This window comes from Leptinotarsa decemlineata, unplaced genomic scaffold (assembly GCF_025532065.1).
Source record: "Leptinotarsa decemlineata unplaced genomic scaffold, Ldec_3_MD MMD2_P_RNA_scaffold_5, whole genome shotgun sequence".
NCBI lineage: Eukaryota > Metazoa > Arthropoda > Insecta > Coleoptera > Chrysomelidae > Leptinotarsa > Leptinotarsa decemlineata.
In genome coordinates, this window is record NW_027412532.1 from 2,478,806 (window position 1) to 2,505,075 (window position 26,270).

The 26,270-nt window shown below is 34.8% G+C and overlaps 2 protein-coding genes across 3 annotated transcripts; one reads left to right on the top strand and one right to left on the bottom strand.

The window, feature by feature from the left end:
* The first annotated feature begins 838 nt into the window (after positions 1-838).
* Positions 839-9,701, top strand: mei-9 (DNA repair endonuclease XPF mei-9). 2 transcript variants are annotated; one of them, XM_074169229.1, is made up of 16 exons: positions 840-1,067; positions 1,121-1,288; positions 1,845-2,025; positions 2,077-2,229; positions 2,417-2,542; positions 2,597-2,733; positions 5,212-5,363; positions 6,013-6,161; positions 6,221-6,574; positions 6,996-7,169; positions 7,259-7,399; positions 7,464-7,676; positions 7,964-8,137; positions 8,244-8,384; positions 8,435-8,627; positions 9,524-9,701. In XM_074169229.1, the coding sequence occupies exons 1-16, from the start codon at positions 937-939 to the stop codon at positions 9,664-9,666; spliced, it is 2,730 nt and encodes a 909-aa protein (XP_074025330.1). In that variant the 5' UTR covers positions 840-936; the 3' UTR covers positions 9,667-9,701. The 2 variants fall into 2 exon arrangements, with proteins under 2 accessions (XP_074025331.1, XP_074025330.1); XM_074169230.1 differs by lacking the exon at positions 7,964-8,137 and having other exon boundaries at positions 839-1,067.
* Positions 9,702-9,891: 190 nt separating this feature from the next.
* Got2 (Glutamate oxaloacetate transaminase 2) lies at positions 9,892-12,979 on the bottom strand. The gene is made up of 6 exons (XM_023156061.2): positions 12,599-12,979; positions 12,032-12,539; positions 11,247-11,429; positions 10,938-11,176; positions 10,241-10,391; positions 9,892-10,110 (listed from the first exon to the last, which is right to left on the bottom strand). Exons 1-6 carry the CDS (start codon positions 12,667-12,669, stop codon positions 9,988-9,990), a joined length of 1,275 nt encoding a protein of 424 aa, XP_023011829.1. The 5' UTR covers positions 12,670-12,979; the 3' UTR covers positions 9,892-9,987.
* Between the last annotated feature and the right edge of the window lie 13,291 nt (positions 12,980-26,270).

Consider the following 26,270-nt stretch of genomic DNA (forward strand, 5'->3'; position numbering starts at 1 on the left):
ATATCTAGAACATGAACTAGCGTTATCATGAACGGCCTGTTTAATTTGGTTTCTTGCTATCCTGCACTGAATTGAATAAAAACTCATAGTGTGTTACTTCGAAACCTCCACGAGATTAGTTCTACTTTGGAATTGATAGATTCAAATAATACCATTGAATTCCAAGGTTTTCTTATTGATAAAAATGTATGATGAACTGAGAGAATTGAATACTAAGATGATCAGATGCCTTTTTGCTATCCGCACATTAAAAAATAACATTAGTCTCGAATTTTGGGGGAATGCTGTAGGCGTGGAAAGTACCTTCGGAATTCAAAATAAAGCAATAAGAATATTTTGTGAACTAAAGAACACCGGTTCATGTGGAGAATACTTTGAATTTATGAAAATCTCTACTATATACAATTTATATCTATCGAATGTCCTGAACATGATTCACAAAAAATGGGATGAGTGAGTTTATCACATCTGCAAATACATACATAACTATTACACGAAAATAAAAAATTCATAATTTTAGTCTAACAACTACAACAGAGCTAGATGATCCATTATGTAGGACTGAAAATTCCTAATGACCTACTCGACTAAAAATCAATAGAGAACTTATGCTTGTACTTTAAAATACTTTGAAATGTGTTCCTGTTGAAAGAGTAAAAATAAGTAGCTGGGATACTTATTTTTGATCGTTTGCAATGGGAATATTAGAGTTATTATCAAAGTCTATAAATCACACTAACATTTGTCAAAGGCAGTAAATTGTTGCGATCTAACCAATTTTTTCCTTAGTTTTTTTATTACTTTTAGCGCCACCCTGTGGTAAAGGTCATCTAGAATTTGGAACGTTGAAGCATAACCTAGCATTAGCATTCCGGTAATTGGAATCGGTTTGTTTTTAATTTTTTAGTATCCTCTTATTGTAATTTCTTGAATCAAATGGCTATGAGCATGGAAACTAATGATATTGATAATCTTGTGGAAAAGACCGATTTACAATATATGTTGGAGTTCGAAACTCAAATATTTTTAGATATAGTTCACAATGATGGATTGGTTGTTGCTTCCAAGTCAGTCCAGGCTTTATATTCCTGTAATACATAACTTATGAAATCATTTGTAGAGGAGTCAACTTGGACTTGGTAATCTCCAACCTGCTGAAAGTTTATTGTGACCCAGGCAACCTGGTTCTCGTTTTGAATGCGATAGAGAAGGAAGAGATATATTACAAAGAAAAACTTAAAGATTCAAATGTTTACAGTACAACGTTCTCTACAAACGTTAAAGAAAGGTGCGGAAATATTGGATTTGGTGCAGTTACTGTTCTAAAAGAATAATAAGAGGATATCTGAAAGTAGTCCTAAATTCAATTTATAAAAGAAATAAGCAATAGTTCATCTTGACTTGAACTGTAAATATATAATGGTTTAAGATTAGTACTTCAACAGTTATTTTTTCCACCCAACTTTTGAAAATGAAGTGGTGGTAAATTTTATAGTGCAATACCTAAATATTCAATATGTTTGTCTTGGTTTATGCACAAGATCTGTCTTATTTTCTTTTATTATTATGATAAATGCCTATGTGAAAGTGATATTCAATGGCAATAACTAAAAATAGAGGTATAATTTATTTAGCTTTGAATAACGATCAGCAAGTTTCATCTGAATATGAAAGCTTTCACAGTAGATTTTGGAACAGTGAATACTTTGTTTAGATAAGTTTCAGATGCAGTACTCTAGCTTGGAATTTTGTATTTAAGATTCAAATGGAATGTTAGTAAATCGTAGTCAGTCTATTGCACATGTTATTTATATGATCTGTTTACCTCGAATTTAATGTTTTAGGGAAGACATTTACTTGTCGGGAGGGATTAATTTTGTTACAACCAGAATACTCGTAGTCGATATGTTGAAAAATAGGATACCTATCGATAAAATAACAGGTATTGTTGTTTTGAGAGCTCATTCAATATTCGAGAGTTGTCAAGAGGCATTTGTGTTGAGATTGTATCGCCAAAAAAATAAGGTTGTCACTTGTTTATGTATCTGATCGGTTGTAATTATCAGATTATTTTAGACAGGATTCGTGAAGGGTTTTTCTAACAACGTTCAAAGTTTCACTGTTGGATATGGTCATGTGGAAAGAGTCATGAGAGCTTTGTTCGTTAAGGAGCTGTATATTTGGCCGAGATTTCATTCAGCTGTGATACAGAGTTTCAAGAAACATCAGGTAGATTGACGATGGTTTTGGTAAATGTTCTTAAACAGCTCGGGCTAAGTTTTGAAAAAATTTTAAACAGAATTGCATGTTGTGGACCTTTGTTCAACAATTTCGAATGATTTCACAGACTATTTCACAATAGTCTTTTGATAATTCATTTCTTTACCAGTTCAAGTGATGTAGTTGAAATTTTTAGCCAAATGTTATTGAACTCCACATCCCAATTTCGGAGAAAATGAAAAAAATGCAAACCTACATTCTGGATTTAATGAATATAACTGTAAAAGAATTGAAGAAGATAAACAAAGGAGTAGAATTACAGGTAAAGTGTCTTTATTTTATGAAAAATCAGGAAGGTTTCAAGATTTAATTGCAGGAAATTACAGTGGAAAATTGTTTAACAAAAAAGTTTCACAAAATACTGCAAGCCCAACTGGATATTATTTGGCATCAACTGAGCAGAAAGAGTCTTCAACTGGTAGCGGATCTCAAAACATTGAGGCATCTCATAATGTAAGTAGTACAGTAATCGATCCATTACTATGCTATTGATAATGAAAAAAAATCGGCTAATAACTCAATTGCAAAAATTAGAGGTACTGTTAAATTCAACCTTTTTTTAGAAAGAGGTATTTTTGAAAACTTCTTAGTCCTTAAACTATGGTGCAAAAATAAGTAATTTCAATAGAAACATATTTTTTTTCACAAAAAACGTTTTGTTCAAGAAAATAAATGTCTATGAAAGTGACACTTTTCAAAGTAACAAACTATTTTTTTATGGAATGTGAAAAACAATTGGAAAAACAGATAATCTGTATTTTTAGCAATTTTTTCAAGAAAACAGGTCAATTCACATACATTTAAATGAAGAAAGGAATGAAGTATATCAAATTATTTCTGAATTTTTCCATTTTTTTGTCCAATAATGTAAAAAAGTGTAAAAACATATGTGTTTGAATAAATGATAAAACAACTCATATTACAAAAGAATAGCTACACTTTCAAAGAATTCCCCAACTAGATCTCAGATCTTTTTAAATCCATATGACTATCTATAAATTATTTATTTTTCATTGTATACAGGTTTATATATTATGTACGAGGGTTGCCTTTTATGTTTCGGGATTTGACAACCCCAAGTGTTGCAATCTGGCAACTGACAGCTCTATCGTAAAGTTGGACATTTTTGAGCTTATACGTACTCAGAACGTTTTGCATTTATTGCAGGCCCACTAACTTTTGCCATCAACTGCTCTTTGAAAGAAGGTATTTACCCAAATAGCTTAAAAATTTGAAAAATAAAACCTATACATTAAAATGGAAATAAAACCCAAGTTGAAAATTACAGGCCCATCACTGTCCCCAGTGCTTTTGCAAAGGTTTATGAAAAATGGGTGTCAAATTCAGTCGTTCCATTCTTTGATCTTCATAAGCTATTCAATGAAAATCAATTTGGTTTTAGAAAGGGACGTTCAACAACACAAGCTATAATAAAACTACTAAAAGAGCTGTATAATAGTTTAGATATGGGTAATCGAACTCTGGGTATTTTCTTAGATCTAAGTAAGGCATTTGATCTTGTAGACCACAGAATTCTACTAGACAAATTGGAAAAGCATGGTTTTAGGGGAAACTCACGTAGATGGTTTGAAAGTTATCTCCAAAATCGAACACAATACATTCATATAGATCAGTATCAATCTAAACGTTTAAAGTATACTATTGGAGTACCACAAGGCTCTATTTTGGGACCTCTACTTTATATAATTTATGAATAGGATATGACACTACACTACTGGTTAGTGGTAAGAATGTTACATCCACAGTAGACCTGGCTCACAGGGAAATTTTAAAAGCCCAGGATTGGTTTTCTAGCAATAAATTAATCTGCAATGATGAAAAATCATCCTTCCTAAGATTTAGTTATGCCCCAAATGGTCATGATCACAGTTTACTGTTAAAATCACAGCACGGTTTAATGAAACAGGTGAATTCAATAAAATTTCTAGGACTTACTCTCACTGAAGATTGCAAATGGAATCAACATATTAATGAAATATGTAAAAAAATAAAGCCTATGTGTTACTGTATCTATCAACTCAGTAAAATTATAGATAAGTCGGTGGTACTCATGTACTATCATGCCCAATTACACTCAACAATCTCATATAGTATAGTAGCTTGGGGCCTATCACGTGAGGCACAAAGGGTATTTATTTTACAGAAGAGAGCTGTCAGAAATATTCAGAGTGTAAATAGACGTACTAGCTGCAGAGATCTATTCAATGTTTTAAGAATATTAACTCTCCCATGCATTTATATGTACCAGCTGTTGATTTTTGTAAAATCGGATCAGCGACCTTTCACCTTCTTAAACAAAAATAATTACGGCACAAGAAATTCAACATTGTTAGAAATACCAAATCATAGACTGGCTAGATCAGAATCAAGTCCAATTTTCATGGGTATCAGGCTATTCAACAAATTGCCGAATCATGTTAGAAAAATGTCACTAAGAAAATTCAAACCGTTCCTAAAAAACTTTCTGATTGATAAAGCCTACTACTCCATTGAAGCGTTTATAAATGACTCATAAATATAACTGAAGAATTGAGATTGTCATCCAGGGATGTTAATTTATTATAATTTTACCTAGTTATAAGTTTTAATATATAATTTTACATAACTGTTCATATCCTATATATACATAATTTTTTTTTATTTTATAAGTGTATTTATAACATATTACGCTGACTTGTTATATATCATTGAGTTATGATCCAGAAGAACCAATAAAATATTATTATTATTATTATAAAAGGCAACCGTCGTAAAGCATACTTCGGTCAACCCACTTAGTATTATTATTATTATTATTCAATGATGAATAGCTAGCTAGCACTAGCCTAAAATCAAAAAAGAGATTGTGCCAAGACTCCTGAAGTAGGTACGTATTAATCTGATTTATTGAAGAACTCTACATAATTTCAGAACAATGTTTCACAATGACCCCGTAACATTTTATTCCGTGGTATCAAAATACCGCACAATGGAGTATGCGCAGACAGCTACTTGGGTGTTATCACAAACTTCAGAGTTATTATTCTCCCAGATGAACTCCTTTATATTCAACAGTGACAAAGGTAAATCAGTACCATTAAGAGAAGTATGAGGTTGTTTCAAAAGTTTTTTCCACTTTAAACTGTAATATCTCAGTAAACACTTATATGATTGATTCCGACAGCTTGAAAATTGAGTGATCGTCATTCGATGAAGTCGAAGAAGACCGTTTTTGCCTGGTCCCGGTACGAAAGTTTTCGAGGTGCTTGAAATTATGGTAGTCGGTTGGCGAGAGATCTGGAGAGTATGGTGGATGAGGTAGAACTTCGAACGCTCAATTCGTTTAATTTTCGGACGGAGATTCGTGAAATGTGCAGACGGGATTTGTCGTGAAACAGGATCGGACCTCTTTTATTGACGATTGCCGGCTGCTGCTGATAAAATTTTCGTTACCGGCTGCAGAAAGTTAAAGTGATTTACACCAGTCGCTGTCCACCATACAGTTACTATGGTCTTTTTAACTTTTGAAACAACCTGATTTAATAAGACTTGGTTTGGTGAACTGTGTAACTGAAAATTCATAGAGTATACCTACATTTTCTGGGTAATTTTGAAATTCATGTTTCATGCTATTCGATATTTGTTGAAAGACAATTCACTTCAGAATTTCTTCATCAAATCACTCTTTTCCATGTGAATTATTTTCTTCGTTTAAAAAATGTTCCTTTCAAGAGTTCCATCCTGATTTTTGTCCAAAGTGGGAGCCTTTATTGGAAATTTTAAGAGTGGAGATACCTGCCCAGATAAAAAAATCTAACACCAAGGAAAACACCATCCTGATTCTCTGTACTGATTATAGAAGTTGTTACCAATTGAAAGAAGTAAGAATTGGATAATTGACTTGCAGTATATGCTTCTCTCATGTCAACTATTTTTTAAGGTGCTCTCTAATGGACCAGAGCTTTATTTATTCAATAAAGCATTCAGAAATAAACTGCCAATCAAGAAGATAAGCAAAGTCTTCAGAGTCAATGAAAAGATTCCAGAAGTGGTTGAAACTCCTGTTGAGAAAAAAGAAGCAAAAGCTACTAAATGCAAAAAACTTAAAGCAGATAACGATACTAAAAATCCTGAAAGTGAAACTAAAGAAGTAAAGGAGGAAAAGGAAGAAGAAGAAGAATTGGAGGACTTTCAAAGTAGTTACCTGCTCACGATGAGTCAAACTATTTGCGAAAAAAACAAAAACCAATCCAGCTTTGACGAATCCGCGTATATATTCGAGCCGTTCACGCAAGTAAGTGGGCTAACATTCGGCTTAGCGTACCTACCCCCACTAGGTGGCTACCTTGTATATGAATCGACATAACTTCCGGGTGTTGACGCTTCCGATGCCCGAAGTATGAGCAGAAAGGTTGCGCTACGATGTCGCTAGGTAGGGTTGGGTTAGGTTAGGTGCGGAAATATAGTGTTTTTAAGCCATTTGCCTATACTTCGGGCATCGGAAGCGTCCAACACCCGGGCAACGCTGATATAGCGTTCTCCGACATTTTTATTTGACCTTTCCGGACGCTAGGGGTCATGTCAATCGACTCAAAATCAAAAGTTATGTCGATTCATATACAAGGTTGCCACCTAGCGGCGATCCGTTAAGACGAATTTTTAGCAATGATTATTTGGTCTGAGTTTTGGCGGTTTTCAATGATTGACTCTTGCAGATGGAAAATATGGATTTAACACAAGCTTGCCAAACTATCAACGAGCCAAAAATCCTCATACAAACATTCAAAGGAACGGAAAATTTCATCAACTTGCAAAATACTTTGGAAAATCTTAAACCAAGCTTCATAGTTTTGTATCACTGCAGTATGACCGCGGTTAGAGAAATAGAGGTTGGTAATATTGTTTTAATTGTTCTAGAAACATTGAAATTGGCTCTGAAATCTACTCCCTTCTAAGATATTTTAAATTATTTCTGCAGATGTATGAAGCTCACAGGCAAACGACAACACCGATACAAGTCTACTTTCTTTTACACGCAGATACAGTCGAAGAACAAAGCTACTTAACTACTCTGCGAAGAGAAAAAGAGGCCTTTGAATTTTTGATTGAAACAAAGTCGGTATGTTTAATCTAGAGTTCGTCCTGAAGTTTTCCACAAAGAAAAGAATTACTGTTATTTTTAGAAAATGGTTATTCCAGAAGACCAAGACGGGAAATCAGAGCAAGCCTCAGCTTTACAGAGAGACTTACAAAGCCCAAAGAAAAATACGAGAGACGGAAGACAAGACCTGGTCCCGAAAAAACAAACTATCATTGTTGACATGAGAGAATTCAGGAGTGAATTACCTGCTCTCATACACAAAAGAGGCATTGAAATAGAGCCTTTGACAATTACGGTATGTACTGATGTTTCATTGAGTTGAACGATATTATTACTCAAACTTCCAAAGCAAATCGATTCTGAGATCTTACTATTGACGTGAAGATTATTGCCAAATATTTGTGCATCTGCCCTTTGCCTTTTAGTGGTTAGGGTTTACTGATATTCATATTCCTCGCGCCTAATTGCCTTTTCTCTTTCAATATTATAATTGGAGTCAGGAGTGGGATTTGAAAACTGCATGTATTGAAAAGATACTCCACCTCTTTTAATTTGGCTTTGGGATAAAATTTTGTATTCCAGATCGGCGATTATATCCTGACACCGGACATTTGTGTAGAAAGAAAAAGTATCTCGGATTTGATAGGATCTTTAAACACTGGCAGGTTATACCAGCAATGCACAAACATGTCTAGATACTATTCAAAACCGATGCTCTTGATAGAGTTTGATCAAAATAAGACATTTGGTTGGCAGGTGAGAAACTTATTAGTCATGAATTTAACAGGTGATTAGGAAACACTTTATTTACAAATTCTTTCTATCTTGTTCCTGAGCACAACCTGAGAGATTTTTATTTCAGAATAACTACATGTTGTCCAGTGATGCAGACAGCTTCAACATTCAACAAAAATTACTCCTGTTGACCTTGCATTTTCCAAAGTTGAAGCTGATTTGGAGCCCCAGTCCGTACGCAACTGCTCAACTGTTTGAGGAAATGAAGGTGATACATCATATTCCGAAACACATCATTCTGACTTTCACATGTTTTAGGCCGGCAAAGAAGAACCGAATGTCGAGTATGCTACAGCTCTGGGAGAACAGGATTTGGATATGATCCAGTCAAGATATAATTCTAATATTTATGATTTTGTACAGAAGCTACCGGGAATTACCTCGAAGAATATCGATATGTTTTTGAAAAAGGGTGAAAGCATGGATAAAATTGCTCAAAAGACTGAGGCACGTTTTAGGAATCAGTTTGTTTTAGTTTTCAGTTATATTAATAAATCGACTTTGTTCACATTTATAGCAGATTTTGACAAAAGATATAATGTGAAGTGTCATTGCAAAGTGTTTTTCAACTCGACCCAAAACAAAGATACGGTAGAATACTATTTGACATGAATAATAGAAAATGTCAGATTATTACAACAGGTTGTTACATTTGACGGAGAAGACAAAATTAAATACCAAACATTTTGTTCGCTACTCCGGCAGACATGGTCAGTGGCATGTGCATTTACTGCAAGGACGAAAGTTACATCTCAAAGTCTCGGCACCAAACGATTGACGAGCTACGTCTTCACTTGTATTTATACTTTCAGAGGGTAGCGGGGGTGATGGTGGGGGAACAACAGTGGGGGCAATGACTGGGTGTCAATGCGAATTCTCTCTCCTTATTGGTCCGCACTGTTACTAGGTTGTTTCGATTGGTAGACATTGTTGACAGGTATGCTACTGGTGGGATGTGGATCAGTGTTGTACTCTTGTTCATTTCTGGCCTACTTGAGCACTGGATATCACGTTCTGTCGATCAGTATACTGTCTTCTTTTTTGCTAGTGCTGTTGCTAGTACTAAGCTGCTTCCTGAGGCTCTCTGAACAATTAGAGAGAGTAGGAAGGTTACTAAGGAGTCGGAGATCTGATATTTCTGAGACATTATTTATAATACTCATGGGAATGTGATATATTCTAAGAGGTGAAAGTTTGCATTGTCTATCATCATATGTGATATGCCTCTTGGATCTATAGCATTGCTTTTTCAAAGACATTTAGAAACTTTACTAGACGTTTAGAAACTACTAAACAACGAATACTTTGCAGACAATGTATTTAGAAAGGAATTTACTTTTTAGGAAGAGCTAAAGGAGATTCTAGGAAACTCTACCGATGCCCAGTCACTCTATTCCATAATTCATGAGCATCACAAGCCCAAAGAAGATACAGAATTGGCCAAGCAAAAAGATAAACCCAAGAGTAGGTATAGGTATACCAAGAAATAGTTATTTTTGAACAGTTAATATATTTATATTTTTTATCAGTTGTTTTATTTATACAGGGATTGAACACCAACAGATTCATCTTGTGACTCTTATCAGATATTACGAAATTATTCTCGTAATTCCAAGAGTAGAAGGAATCAGGAAGTAGAAATAAAAGTCTGAAATTTTTTAGTATCATATACCTCGCTTAAGCAACAAAAAAAATTGTAAAAATAAAATCTCATGACACGTTGAAAGTTTGCTCTTAGAACCTAAAAATGCTTATGAGACTGAAGCATTCAAAACTTCGATTTTGAAATAGAAACATAAAGGGCATTAAAATCATTTTGTAGCTTGATGCATGGCATGTGCAAGATATTCAACATTTTTCGACGTTACTCCAGCCATTGATATACGTCCGTCTTTTGTCAGGTACACACTGTGTTCCTTAATCAACTTCTCAACCTGAAAACAAAAATAGTGAGGTTTTTCCTTTGAAATTTACCACCATACTTAAAAAACTGTTCAGAATTAAAAAAAAAACTACTTCATCTAAAGTTAATTCATTTGAATTTGTATATCTGAGTTTGAATACCTGTTCAGCATTCATTCCTGTGAAACAGAACATTCCAATTTGATTTGTAATGTGTTCCCAGTTCCTTGTAGATCCCTCCTTTTTCAAGTTCTCCCTAAGTTTATTACGTACTGATATGATTCTATCAGCCATTCCTTTTACCTCTGGTAACCTAAAAATTTGCAATTTTTGCACATGTTCATGTCTCTTATTACAATACAGGTTTATATTCATTGGTTGCATTTAGTTTACACTATGTGTTTGATCTGGTTTCATTGAAAAACGTAAACCTATTTTTCTTTCAATAAGCTTAGAATAAATGGCATTTTTTTTTCAGTTTTGGATCGTATTAAAAATGCTATTTTGAAACTAGCTCAATCTTAATGAATTTGCAATCAGATAACTGTTTCAAATAATATTCTTTTGGAAGAATTTCACATAATTTTGAACTGTCACTTGTCATATTTGTCCAATAGCTAAAGTTTTCATTCAAAAGTGCTGTTGCCTCTAACCACCAGTATGAAAACCAGTCAAATATACAAGTGGAATGAGAAAAATCATGCAAACTTTTTTGTTCAATAGAAACATGGAAAGGATTTGCAAATGGATTTTGAAATCTGCACACCACAAGGACCCTTTTCGAGGCCAATATCAATTCCCATAAACTCAAAAAAAAAACTCAAACTTAGGAATCATCTTGAAATTGAAAATTACTCACCATTCTTTCCTCAATGCTGGATCGTTTAGAATTTCAGCAACAATCCTTGCTCCATTGACTGGAGGGTTGGAATACATGGGTCTGATAAGGATTTTGATTTGGGACATTACCCTATCGGCTTCTTCTTTGGAGTCACCTACGATCGAGAATGCTCCAGCCCTTTCTCCATACAGACCCATATTTTTAGCAAAACTCTGAGCCAGAGCGATACGGTGCCCCTCTTTGACGAAGTGCCTTACCTGAAATTACAGGGAGAATAGTGAGAATTCTTGCGGAGTGCTTGGGACATTCGTGGGAAATGATACTCACTGCGAAAGCGTCGTTGTCAACACTGCCTGTGGCAAAGCCTTGGTAGGCCATGTCGAAGAATACAAAAAGGTTCTTTCTCTTTATCACGTTGGATAGCTCAAGCCATTGCTCTTTGGAAGGATCAACTCCAGTTGGGTTATGAGCACAGGCATGTAGGAGAATCACTGACTTTTCAGGAATTTTCTACAAAAGAAAAGAAAACTAAATTCATCCAAATTATAAAACGTTTTTGATATGAAGTTCCTTTTCAATAACTGTAACCTTGTTAATAGTTACTTGATTTTGTGTATGAGATTTGCTGCTTCCAGAATAAACAATAAGTATATCATTACTATGATATACTTATTATTTATGAACAGTCTTAACAAAATCCTCTTGTTCCCTTTGCATAGGCAATTAGTGCAATTTTTTATGGCACAAAGATCATTCAAAAAGTTTACCACAGGGGGGATGAAGAACTATATAGTGGGCCCAGTTTGGATCCTTGAGATACTCCTAGATTGATTTTGAACCAGCTAAAAGTATCTGCTGACGCAAGATATATGATTTGTGACCATGTTTTCCAAGGACACCATTAAAAAAATACCAATTGGCAAGAACCATGCTTTTTCAAATATTTGTTCATTTCATTTTTTAAATACATATCACAAGCATGTGATGTAATCTTGTACAAATATTTGATTGCATTCAGCAAACAATCTAATAAAAAATTTGAAGAAGGAATCATTAAAAACGGATAACGCAAATTTTTCAATTCACTGCCTCCCACAACACCCCATACTTACAGAAATATCATCTAAGGCTCCTTGAAAGTCCAACCCACAAGTTTTCGGATCGTAATACCTATAGGTCTTAACGTCCAACCCAGAGTGCTTGAAAATAGGTAGATGGTTCCCCCAAGAAGGACTTGGCAAGTAAACAACTTTGTTTCCCGGAAAGAAACCGTTCAAAAAAGCTGCTCCTATCCTCAACGAACCAGTGCCAGAAATTCCTTGAACGGTTGCATTCAAACCATTGGAAATAATTTCCGATCCCTCTCCGAGAGCTAGTCCGATGCTGGCTTTACAGAATTCAGCAACACCAGAAATAGGAGCATACTCTTTGTCTAGACCCTTCGCTTTGATTTTATCTTCGGCCTTGCGAACGCTTGGAAGCACGTAGGGCTTACCGTTATCATCACGATATGCACCAACTCCGAGGTTAATTTTGTTCGGGTTGGTGTCTCTCTTGAAGGCTTCGGTTACTCCTAAGATGGCATCGGGGGGGCCCATTTGAACACCTGACCACCAAGAACTACAAATTAAAAATTCTACTGTTATGTAACAACACATAAACACATTTATTCAATTTACCTGGCCCTCTGTTTTATGCAGTTAATGCCATTTTTGCTTTGTAGAATAGTTGTCGTCTGTTTCAAAGACATTGTGATATCGATACGTGTTACTTCTTTCTTGATTTCTTAATGGTTATAAACTTTCACAATTGCTGCCCGTTTCAGTTGTAAGAGAACAAGTCTACACTGGACTTTTTATTATTCTTTATAAAGTTGCTTTTTCAAATTCAATAATTTCAAGGACGAGAATAGCGAAGTAAATGATAAAAGATTAAGATTAAAATATGCTGCAATATAACGCCGGCTTAAGTGATAGCGATAACAAAATGATGTGATCCAGTCAATGACGTTCGTAAAGGTCAAAAACACTCGAAAGGTCATGTCATATACGTATGTGTACTCATGTTATTTCTTCACACTTATGTGATCTGTTCTGTGTCATAGAAGAACTCTTTTCTTCTCTTTTTTTTTTATGATCTTTGCTTCCCATCGGCGCAGTAGACCAGTTATTGAAGAAATAATCACAGAAGAAATGTCTCTCACAAGCATGGGAAAATGGAAGTGATTTTCTTGCGCGGACACTGGATCAGAACGGATTTTACTTTGGTTGAAGGGAAAGAATTAGACAAATGACACAGAACATCTTTTTGATATTGTGTCCACAGAACAAGGATATTTTACCATTCTATGTCATATATAAGGTACTGTCTAATATGTCTAAAGCATAGAACAGTCGAAAGTACAGTGTCGCAGGTGCGATATTTTCACACAATATTTGTTTCTGAACCGTATATATCCCTTCGGTATCGTATATATTCGGTATCGTGTATTTATTGTTAAAACAACTAGTGCCAATCCAATTGATATTCATTTATAACAAGGAATTGAGTAAAAAGGAACCAATAACTTCATATTCTATATTTTTCACTCTTCTATGTCTTCTATGATGCAACAAAAACTCGTGAGTTATAATACAATTCACATCTCCTCTGCTTGCTTTAAGTGATTATTGTTTGGCGAAATTGTTGATTGATAATATTGATTTAAAAACACTTCCTCACAAACATTATTGTGATAAATATAAACAAAAATAAACATAGCCTGGCAGTTCTAAAAATTCATGCTTTTTCCACTGAACTTGAGTTCAGTGGCTTTTTCTTCAAAAGTATGCTGCATTGGGGGTCCTAATTGAGTAAGTCAGAATTAGGTGTCACCGTGCAATACAAAAAAATAACAAAAATGATACCTGAATCATCAATACCTCATCTGAGATAACAAAAAAATAATTATTTAACTCCCATAACATATCAAAATTACTGAATATTAAATCAAAACACTACTTGTGCATTGCTCCAAATAACAATGGATCCTGAACTAGTTTTCAAAACTCACAAATTCAAAAGGGGAGAGATGCATAGTTCTAGTTGGTCATTGTGGGTTTTGAAATTGAGTTTTTTATTCAATTTATTTAATTCTAATGCTTCCAAGAAATTCATCTCCCTTCCTTTACTGCACGTATGGAAAATGTTCATGTTTTCTTTATTTATTGTGTGATTTGTTTCTTGTAGTTATCCCGGTATCTTATGTTGAAATTTCTGCATGTCTGGCCTATGTAAGCTGCTGAATAGTCACCACATTTATAGTCTATATATATGCTTGATTTTTTCCACTTATTATGGGTTTTGCGTTGAATAGCATGTTCCCCAAATTATTCTTACTAGTAAATCATGTAATTACGATGAATTTTGAAAAATAAGTTTTTATGTTTTCGAAGAGCTTTTCGGAATAGCTTATCCTAGCATATTTCTTAGCTTCTTTGGGTTCTTCTTCATGATTTAGATCCAGTTCATTCATGATTGATTTTTGGTTTTTATTGGAGATGATTTTCTCAACTGAGTAGACTGTAATATGGTTTTTAGATGCCATCTGCTTAATGATCCTCATTTCTTCTTGAAAAGCCTTCTCTGATGAAGGAATCATAAATGCTTTGTGTATGTGTTTCTTATCTTTCTCTTCCAAATGCCACGTCACCAGTGTGGCCAAAATGAATTTTGGGACAAGCAGATAATTTATGTGATAAGCTGACTTGTGTATATATGTTGTATATAAGTTGACTTATGGTTCGTTTGCCCCAAAATTCATATTGGCCATACTGTAAAAACGCGCTACAAAAATGAAGGAACATATACGTGTTTTTTTGAATGGGGAGACCAATTCAATGTTGTATTACATTTGAAAGAAAAAGGTAAGAGTCTATTGGAATTCTTAAATATCAACAGATTTGAGAATTTGGAACTTTTGCACAATGACTATTCACTTAGTCATTGCCTGTTTAGATCTGAATAATTCGCCTTTAAAGTTTTAAGAACAATGTCATTGGTATATGTCCAGTTCAATGAGTTTGTTTTGATATAAAATGGTAAAAATTCATTACGTTGTGAGCTTATGATTCAGATTTAGATTCAAATTTCTGTAATACAGGTTGTATATAAACACGATGAAAAAATTGTTAGAAGTATTGAACACGTCTGAAGAAGTTGTAGGTAAAGTGAAACACATATCGAGGATCTATAAACTTTCAAGTGAAAATTCCACAATTAAGTGTCATTAGCTGCCTTTATTGTTGTAAAATATGTATATTTTGGACCACCCTGTACATTGATTATTATTGCACCTGCCCTGTGTACTTTTTTCATGTTGTAGACGACGTATTTTCATCTTCTGAATGTACTTATCTATTTTTGAAGTCACCCTCTTGCTGTCGCCATCTTGACTAGCGTGGGATGTAACAGCTTCTGCCAATGAAACAGCAGTAAATATATCGACGTACATCGTACCAGCGTCCCGACGCGATGTTCAGAATTATGGGAATTTACAGGTGTCGACTGAAATTTGTCTTGTTTCATGACTAATTTTCTATAAAACAGTATTATTGCTTTAATATATATAGGATAAATGGGGATTACTTTGGCAAACTTTGAATTCAAAAATCTATTGAATATTGACCAATAAATAATAATTAAAATAATTATTTCATTTCTTCGTCAAAATTTCAAATATAACGACTCTTACCTTGAAATTGCAAAGAAGTTAAAACAATGTTTGAATGTAATTAACATTTATTTCTAATTTTGAATTCAATAATTCAAAAATGAATTTGGAAATTATTAAATGATTATTTGATCAAAAATTCTTATTCATTCATCGCTTGTCACATCAATGTTAACATTAGCATTTCCCGCAACTTTCGACATCAATGTTTATCACAAAATCCTGTTTCATTTCGAGTCATAGCCATAATTCTAAAATCAAGATCAATTAATTAGTTTCGACGTGGAAAGTCTTTATCTACACCAACGTTCCGGTCGAAGAAGCACTCCAAATCATACAGAGGAAGCTATCTTAAGACGAGGACCTGGAAGATAGAACGACCTTACCTATAGAAGTAATCATGGAATTACTAGGATGTTGTGTACGGAACTGCAATTTCCAACTGAATGCCGCAAATCCTGTAACTGTGAAACAAAGAGGCCAATAAATATCCGCATTGCCGAGCACAGGAGAAACCAGCAAATTGGAAATAGCAAAGCATGTTTGGAGTCATCAATATAGCATCAAGTGGTCTCACGCTGAGATCATCCATAGGAAGGAACACTGGTTTAAGACGAAGTTTAAAGAAGGCGCAAAACTTGTTCCAAATACGTGTTTAAGTTGAATCAGTCTCGCGTCGAGAGACGCGAAAAAAAAAACGAAAAAATGAAAGAGAATCGCTTCAAACACTGGGGTTTATATATGCATTTTTGCTGTTTGAATGGAAAAAATCCTTGTAAACTGGTACAACGATATAATTTGAATACTTTTCCTACATGCAAATCAAAATTGTCATATTCATGTATCGTTTTCCTTTTAATCGGTATTAACAAAAACATATATGTATCATTCTTTGTCGGTGATTTATTCATTATCAAACATTTTGCATTAGAAATTCCTATCCATTCTGGGCTCTTATCACTCCAAAGCAGAAAACAGGTATCTTTGTAACGAGCGAATTTTCGAGTGGTTTATATTATGCCAATATTTACATTTCTCTTATTACATACTATATAGCAATTGCACAGGTGTATGAATAAACACCTGATGTGGCTATATATGCTTTGAAAATATGTTATTGACGTCGTTCTTCATTGTTTAGGGAGAGTGATGTAATGGGAAATAAACAAAAATAGGAAAAAAGTCATGAATAACCATGTTTCACAGTTTCACAGAATTTTTTCTAGTACATCAGAATTTATTTCACGGGACACGATAATCTACCTTAGCCGGATGGTTGAAGTAAGTAAAAGTTCTTCAAAAAATATGAAATTTTGACAGTACGTGCAATAACAGTTGCTGATCCGTAAAAGGTTATATCAGAAATTAAAATATGCTATTAATGCAAATACAAAAAAGTTGAAAAAATCAGAAGAAGTTGATGACTTGAAAACTGAAAATAAAATACATGAAAAAGCAGTGAGAGAAAATAATATATTAATATTGAAATGCAATTAACAGAACAAGAAATTAATGTATACATAAAACAAAATATTCTGAAGAACTGTAAAAAGTTGAAAGGGAAAAATTGTCAATCGTTGAAGATTTATCTGAAGAAGAAAGGGCAGAAAGTAGAAGCTAGGACAAAAAAAAAGCACACATATTCCGTAAACTATTGTTCATTGAAGGAGTAGGCTACAGTTACCGAGATCTAGTTTAGGGAGAGCATAGGGAAGTAGGTGATGATTTCAGCGTTAAGAGTGAGACAGATCCTATAACTAAAGACGGAACGATTACGGAGGAAGGCCCAGAACAATCGAACTCTATTGAACTACTTAGAAATTTTCGTAAAAGAGGGCAGACATCAACAGCGGACATCAATACCGATTATTCAAATTTAATTTTGCTTATATATTTACAAAATAAAAATATCAAAATATGGATCCGTTTATAAAAAACACAATTTTGTTCAAAGTTCATCATCAGGAGAAATCCTTCATATATGGTTACTTTTCAAAATTTCATGAGAATCGTGAGAACTTTTTGATTGCTACTGTTAAAATTTGCATAGTACCTACTTGTTAGTTTTTGCTGTGTACAAAAAGTAACTGTTTCAACCATTACTATCATGAAATGTATTCAATATTTGGTAAAAAATGAACGAGAACAAACATTTGATCAATGTACTGTTCAAGAAACACTCGCTAGTTAATATTTTAAAGAAGTAAAGAAGATCAACAGAAACCTTTTCAGCAGCAAGAATTTCAAATTGACTATTAATTATTATCATTTAATTTTGAAGTCCCTCATATGTAAGGTTTACTTCCCCAATAGTATATGCCGGAAAAGAAAACATTCTCCTTTTGACATCCGCATATGACGTACACATATGCCATTACAGGTGCATACTTGCCCTAATATCAATATTATTCTGAAGGGGATGAATAATAGGTATGATATCCAGCTGCGTATATGGACTTGTTTATGTAATTTTAAATGAACGCAGGGAGTATTTTAAGTGGCATTAAGGGAGGACGAATTGTTCGTTCACACCCCGTTAAGGAGATTTCAAAATTTCCATTACGAGGCAGGAAACCGAAATTAATACGGATTTAGTGTTTTCTATTTAGAAATCGAACAAAGCGGTATATACGAGTGCGGGGTTGAGAAATAATCGTACGGAATACTAAAATGAACTGTCAATCAGATTTTTTAATGATTTTTCAATACACTCACCCGTTAGTTGGTCAAAATCAATGATATTATTCATTAAAATAATAGTTATGATGACAGTAAATCACCAAAATGATGTATTCATTTAATAACGCATGCATTATTATAAGGAATATTGATAATGTTTTGATAAAATAAAACTACGAAATACAGCAAACCGCCAGTATATCTTGAACGCCAATCAAAGCGAGTTACGTCACGTTAGAGTAAACAAACGAATGTGACATCTTGCATAATACAACAGTAATACTCGACGCTAGTTTTCTTTGATTTTCTTAACGATTTGATATCCTTTACAGTGACTGCTTCCTTTTGTTGTGTTGTTAAACCAAAAGTGAAATGATGTGAGCCATGGAACCAGGATTTACCTACAAAGGCAAACAGCGGTAATATGCCTAGAATCGACTTGTTGATGCTGGGATAGTTTCTGGCATCAAAGACTTTTATTCGGCAGACTTGTACATGTTAAAACTTCAATGCGAGTGCAATAATAATATTTCCAAAACAAATAATTAAATTGAGTCAAAACCCTTTGAAAGATATTTGTAGTTTGATGTTAGAGGTTATGCCATTGAAATGTTATTAACTATCTATTTACCACACACTCACACTTTGATTTATCTATTTTAACTCATCTAAGGCATCTTATAGCGATGATGCAATAAGTTATGTGCAGTTAAAACACGAAGGGAATCTGAGCTGACAGATAACATAACAAGGGCGAAAGATAGGAGAGATGAAACCTAAACTCAAAATTTTTTTTTTATTATAGAATTTAATCCTCCACCAAGATAATACTGGTTTATAATCTAAACATTACTTACTAGAATATGATACTTGTTGCTTTTTTAACCTCAAAAAATTTTTTTTATTATAGAATTCAATCCTCCACCAAGATAATACTTGTTTATAATCTAAACATTACTTACTAGAATATGATACTTGTTGTTTTTTTGTAGTAACCGCCGATTCCATTATAATGAGTAATTTTTTGCTGGTATCTTTTTGGCAACACTGTTCCTGACAGATCACGAGTGAATCGTGTCTTGTGTCATTGTCAAACTTGTTCAGTTTGGTCTATAATTCAACTATGAGTGAACTTACGAATGAACAACGCTTGCAAATTATTGAATTTTATTATCAAAATGCATGCTCGGTGAAGAAAGTGCTTCATGCACTTCTTCCAATTTATGGGCAGTTTCGTCGGCCTACTGAGGGAGCTATTCAGAAGCTTGTGACTAAATTTCGAACTCGGTTTACATTATTGGACATTAAACCACCAACAAGCATACGTAGAGTGAAGACTGAAGAAAATATTGCGGCTGTATCCGCCAGTGTTCGTGATGACCGTGAAATGTCGATTCGCCGCCGTTCGCAGCAATTGGGCCTCTGTTTGGAAGATTGTTGGAATAGTTATCATGAAAAGATGGGACTTTAAAGAGATTTGAAAAATGAGACGACCCCCAAGTAGCAGAAAAAGGCATATGCTTAGAATGTTGATCTTGTTGCCAATAAGAAATGATGAATGCTAACATTTCTGAATTCAATCTCAGTTTTGTGGTCTACCTAAAAGAAATGGATGTTTTTGACGGGACATAAAAGGAAAACAAGGCTATTCATCGCAATAAATGAAAAGCTATTGACAAATAATTATAATAATTTTTTTCTATAAATGCTTGCGTATCATTACTTTACCATTAATTTTTAATATAAATACATAATATGCCCGAAAAAACACTAACACTCACTACGTAGTAAGTACCACCCTGTATCAACAAACCTCAAACGCACCGCACACGAACGAATAACGAAGAAACCATCAACCCGAAATAATACGTTGATACGTTGCAAGGGAGCCAAGCCTCCGACCGCTTTAAAAAACACAAGCCCGTGAGACCGATCCAGACAGCAACATACGTCCCGATTTGTAATTTTAGTTGCAGAAATTATAGCGTTAGAGGAGGCTAGCCTCCAGTTGGTTTTCGTTAGTGTACGACTGCGTTTGTTTTTGATTTAATTATTCGGACGGGATGCCGTGACGGACCGAGACTGAATAATATTTCGGTAAATCGTTTTAGTGTTTCTTGATAATATTTGTTATTTGTGTATAAAACAGGCAGTATTGTATTATAGCAGTGCTTTTTGGTAATATTTTCAATGTGTTTTTATAGTGTTTTCTTTCAATTTCAAGGTGTTTTCAGGTTTTCACTTTTCGGTAAGTTTTTTTCCATTTATTATGGTGTTGGACGAAATTAAAAAATCTGGCGATATAGTCGATTGGTTGCTGACAAATAATTTTAAGTCTTTATCTTATGATAATAAGTTTTACATTATTAAAACTCTGGGAAGGCCTCAGTCAAATATGTCTTTATGACTTTAAGTCTTTATGACTTTAGCCTCCCCTGTTCTCCAATGCACAAGCCGTCACTGGAGTTAGATGCCAATATTTCTAGTTTTTAAATATAATATAAATGCTAGGAAATCAAATTCGAATGTTGATAAGCTGTAATGCAAATATCGAGACAAATTGTTACTCAACCGCTGGGTAGTAAGCTGATAAAACTTTTGTCCTTCTTTCGAGCCTCGTAATACGATTTAAAGCGGAATCTAAATAAACATTTTCGATGAAATTTTAAGATAGAAACACACGCACGTGTACAAGCGATAGTTAATGCCGCAGGGTTAAATTAAGCTAAGGGGAGGGATCACCCAATCGTGAAAATGTGGGTGATGGCCTCATGACATATTCGATTTGATTTTTTTCAATATACGAGGTTTAAAAAAATGCTATATAGTTGATTCATTCTCCAACCTCATTAGTGTGGCCGGTATAAAAAAAATCAGGAAACCTACAAGAAATGAATGAATTAACGTGGAGGAAACCAAAAAGTACTCCTCTCGCTATGTTTGTGGACAATGGACTGGAATGTTTATGAAAAAAACTAGTAGTCTTTCATCGAATTTTTAGTCATTGTCGGCATTTCTTATAAATAATACATCCAGGAATGGTAACTAAGATGATTGCGACACGTAGTATGTTGGACAAACTAATCAAACTGTAATAACGCCATGTTTCACATATACGGTCTTATAGACCACATAAGCCAAGTGTAGCTCACCATCTCTTAGGTAGTGAATGGTCACTCAATGACTAAAAACTGGTTGAAATTATTGAGACCGGTACATGACAACAGACTTTTAGATGCCTTTGAAAGTTTAGGAATTGAAAAATGTCGAATGAGATCTGTGAACAAGGGGAATGATCTCTTTTTCTCTCTTGCGTGAAACTGAGGAATGAAAAACCAGGTAAATATTGGGAACATAACAGGCAGCCAGTAATATACCGGGTGTAAACCGATTCAGGCTCGTTTACCTAACATTTTTGTCTTTTGAATGGTTTCACGATTCGGATTTCACAAGAAATTATTATCACTATGGAATTTCAAGCGGAACACATTTTTCACATTTGCTCTGCTCCCAAGATCTAACGTAGAAATAAACTACCTTCCCATTTATTAACAATAGTTTGACAGATAATTGAATATTTTCATAAAATAATTTTTTTAATGGCACCATGATGGCTCATAATATTATTCAGAAAAATTTTTGTGAAAACTCAAATTACTAGGAAAGAAATGTTTTAGCTTTCTACTTCTTAAATCTATTTCGAAATGAATTATAAACAAAGATGTGTAGATTACGCAAAGAAGACACAAACTGAGATAAAAATCTCTCTCGAAACTAATTTCGTATAAACATTGAATTACCCGAAAGAAAAAAGTTTTTGAAACAGCTACATTGAATTATACAAAAACGCTTCGTTCTATTCAGTTTGTATTACAAACAATCGTTATGGAATTGAATCAGATTTCATTCACAGGATTGCTTCACAAAATAGTATGTGAAAGAGGTAAAAGTATCTAAAAAAATATTAAATTGATGATGAAATCTACTGAACCAAACGTCGCATTGCAAATAGGTTTATATGAGATTATAATAAATATGGTATTGAAAGTTCCTGTGCTTTTTGCGCTTGATACTTCTAAGGACTTTGACCGTGTCTGGCATTAGGATTTGCTGGCCAAACTTCGATAATATGGCTTGTCGGATCATTTTTGTGTATGGCTTTACAGCGTCTCTCCATCAACGCTGGTGCTCCCCAGGGACCCATATTGTCTCCAATCCTCTTTTTATTTTATATCAACGACTTATTGGAAAAAACCAAGATCCAATATATTGCTTTGCTGACGACAGCAATAAGAGAATATGTGTTCGGCGAGTCTTGCCTACACCTGCCGATATAAAGGAAAGATATGTCTTCTAGTGATCTGTCCACCTTCCTGGAAAGGGCAGGATGGACGATGACCTAGGAGGACAACTATTCGGGAGGATGTACAATGGGTTACATGTGGCCAAAGGGCTGTAGGCCTACATTCACCCTCCCTACTCTACAGATACAGATACTATTGGAATTATAAAATCCGTTAGACATTTTATCAAGTCCTTGGCTTGAAAGAGGATATTGACAAAAGCTTCCCCAAAACACAATGAAAAAACCTGACGGCAATGTGCGTACAAACTTTTAAAGATCTTGGCTACACTACCTGTTTCCACATGTACCCCTGAAAGGACTTTCTCTTCTCTGAAACGCCTCAAAACTTATTTAAGAAACTCCACAATCCAGGAACGACTAAACGGTTTGGCGTTAACGTCAATCCACCGTAGAATTGACATCGACACCGAGGAGGTAATTGATTTGTTTGCTGCAAAGAGAGCAAATATGATTTTGTATAAAGATGTTAATATTTCTGTAATGGTTTTCTAATAAATATATATTTTCATGTAACACCATTTTCTTTCTTTCATTATTTTTATATTTCATGTTTTTCTACTGTTCCACCAAACCAAACCCGCCCCCGAAATTGTTTTCTGGCTTTGCTTTAGAGTAGGAAACTTATATTTAAAATTCAATATTTATCATCTGCTGATGATGCCAACTAAACGTTCGTCGAGAGAAAGTGTATCGTTCTGGTGTGAGAAAAGTGTTTTCTTTAGATTGAAAAACATTATTTAACTGCTCATTTATTCGTGTGCAAGACAGATTTCATTGTTGGTGAAATTCACCCTAGAAAGACACCCCTGACCCAGGTGTTCTTTCGAGGTGCAAGTTCAGGTCGGAGGCATAATTTGCCTCCCCTTCTCTTCCGTGACATTAAATATATATGTCTATGTATGTATATAAAGCATTTCCCTTATTTACGACGTGGAATGCCCGAGGATGCACCCCGAATGAAATATGGACTAATAAATTCGGACACAAATCTAATATGTGTTTTTAATTGTGTTCAAGTTTATGGACGGGAATAAACAATAGGAAACGGGGGAGGATTTGAGCATTTCCGGTTCGGGTGGCAATCGCATTGTTCGTCTGTTGTCTGGCAATGATCAATTTTTCTTGTTTGATGGTTCCCTAATGGGACCGTGATTATGGAATTTGAGTGATGCAAAACTTGAGTGTTTTACACAATAAAAATTGTGAGCCGTCGCGGGACGCCTGGCAGATATGAAATATCGAAATTATTTTGTACGAGTGATATGTACAGAAGAATAGATTTCACGACAGGAACTAATGTGGCATTAACTAAAGAATTAAAAATTAAAACATTTATCACTCATTGCCTGATCGATGACTGACTAAGCGACTGACTAACTCACTGACTCAGCGATTCGCTGACTGACTGACTGACTCAAAGACCCAGCAGCTGACTGACTCACTGACCGCCCGACCGAGTCACTGACTCACCGACTGATTGACTGATTCACTGACTGACTGACTGAATCTCACTCACCGATTCATTGATTGACTGACTTATAGACTGACTTACTAGTTGACACACTGACTGACTGACTCACTGATGAGCTCACTGACCGACTTCATTGACGAGCTGACTGACTGACTCCCTGACTGATCGACTGATTGACTCACTGATTAACTCACCGACTTACTAACTCACTCTCTGATCGATGACTGACTCAGCGACTGACTAACTTACCGACTCAGCGATTCGCTGACGGACTGACTGACTCACTGACAAGCTGACTCAAAGAATCAGCAGCTGACTGACTCACTGGCCGCCCGACCGAGTCACCGAGTCACCGACTGACTGACTGATTCACTGACTCACTGACTGAATCTCACTCACTGACTCATTGATTGACTGACTGATTCACTCACTTACTCACTCACAGGCTTACTGACTCACTGATTGACTGACTGTCTGCGAAGAGAATCGCACAGCCGCTTGCGCATGGCTGTAGATGTTTCACATCAAAATGAATCGATAGTTGAGAAATTAGAACAAAAGCTTTGCTTTTATTCACCTGCTCTACCCATTAATTTATTACATTTTTTCCAGAGAATTGAGTATTTTCATGTAGTCAAATCTACCCTAGAATTGATTATCAAGGAATAGCTAATGTTTTTAGAGTATACAATTGTTATAAGTTAGTTATTTCTTTGTATTAGTAAATCACCAATGTAAATCTAGATTTCTAAAGTCTTTGAAAAATCAATTTTATCAATAATCGCGTGGGGTTGTTATTAAAAAAAAACCTCTGAAGAGGACAGATGTATCAAAGCAGGTGATTATTTGAGAAGTTGTCACGCTGCGCAAACAACAAAAACTCCAAAAGTGCATCTTAATTTACCCAACACTTAAACCAAATTAGCACGTATTGAATCAATAATGGGCTTTTAATGCAGTCGCAGATTTGCCCCTATAACTATTCTCGTGGGGAGTTCAGTTGATACATATGTTTCCATCTAATGTACTCTCACGGGGGATGGCCGCAGGGTGCTAGGCTCTTCACAAGGGTAGGAATAACTGCTGACACACTACAAAGGACGATAAAATTACTTGTCAAACATCGAGAGCGTGAAGAGAGGATTAAATGACAAATTGCAAGTGCTTTCGGGTTGAGTGTTTTTTATTTACCGTTTTAGAATAGGTCCATGAGGGCGTTTGATAGCGTATCGCTTTACGCTAGGATATTATTAATGAATATTCCAAACTCATATTTATAATACTGCCCATGATAATAAAACTTTTTTCACACTAATAACTTTACTGAAGAAGCGTTTCGTTGCATAGAAGTTTCCTCAGTCGAACTGGAGATTGAGGAAGCTACTGTGGAGCGAAACGCATCTTTACTGAAGTTATTAGTGTGAAAATGATTTTACTATCGTGTGTATAGGTATATAAAAATAATAGTTGTTGCCCGCGGCTTCTCCCGTGTAAAACTTGGTTTGTCACATTAAGTTTCAAGGCAGACCATTTTAAAAATCTATTTTTCCCCTTGGGGGGTGGAAGTTCCGGATTCCTTCTCTTGATTCTTATTTACGCTATACAAATAACCTACCTGCATATTTCAAGATTCTAGGTTCGGTTCAGTAGCTTCGGTTGTACGTTAATATAAGAGCGTGCAGCAGCTAGTAATTTATATTTATACTTTAAAAATACAGTTATTAAAAAATATGCCAACTGCACTAAGTCATGAATAGCTTCCAGAATCGAATTATGTTACCCATAAAGAAATTCGCAAAACTAACACAACCGTAAATGACGTATGCCCTCACGCGTCTTCCCGCGTTCGGGTCGCGTTCTCGGCGACGGCGCTTCATTGCTTAGACCGCTCCTCTACCCCCGCGCATAGTCCCCCGTTGTTTTACAGTAGACGCGACGCGCAATGGCTTAGTGCGTTGCGTCAAGTTAATCTTATCGTGATAACTTTTAAAAGATTCGTCCAAATTACTTAGTGTAAAAGACAAAGTTCATCTATGTTGAATTTTAAAACGACATTTGTATCAATTTGACAGATATTCTAAAATGTGCATTGTAAAAAAAGTATCCAATTTAATTGTATTCATG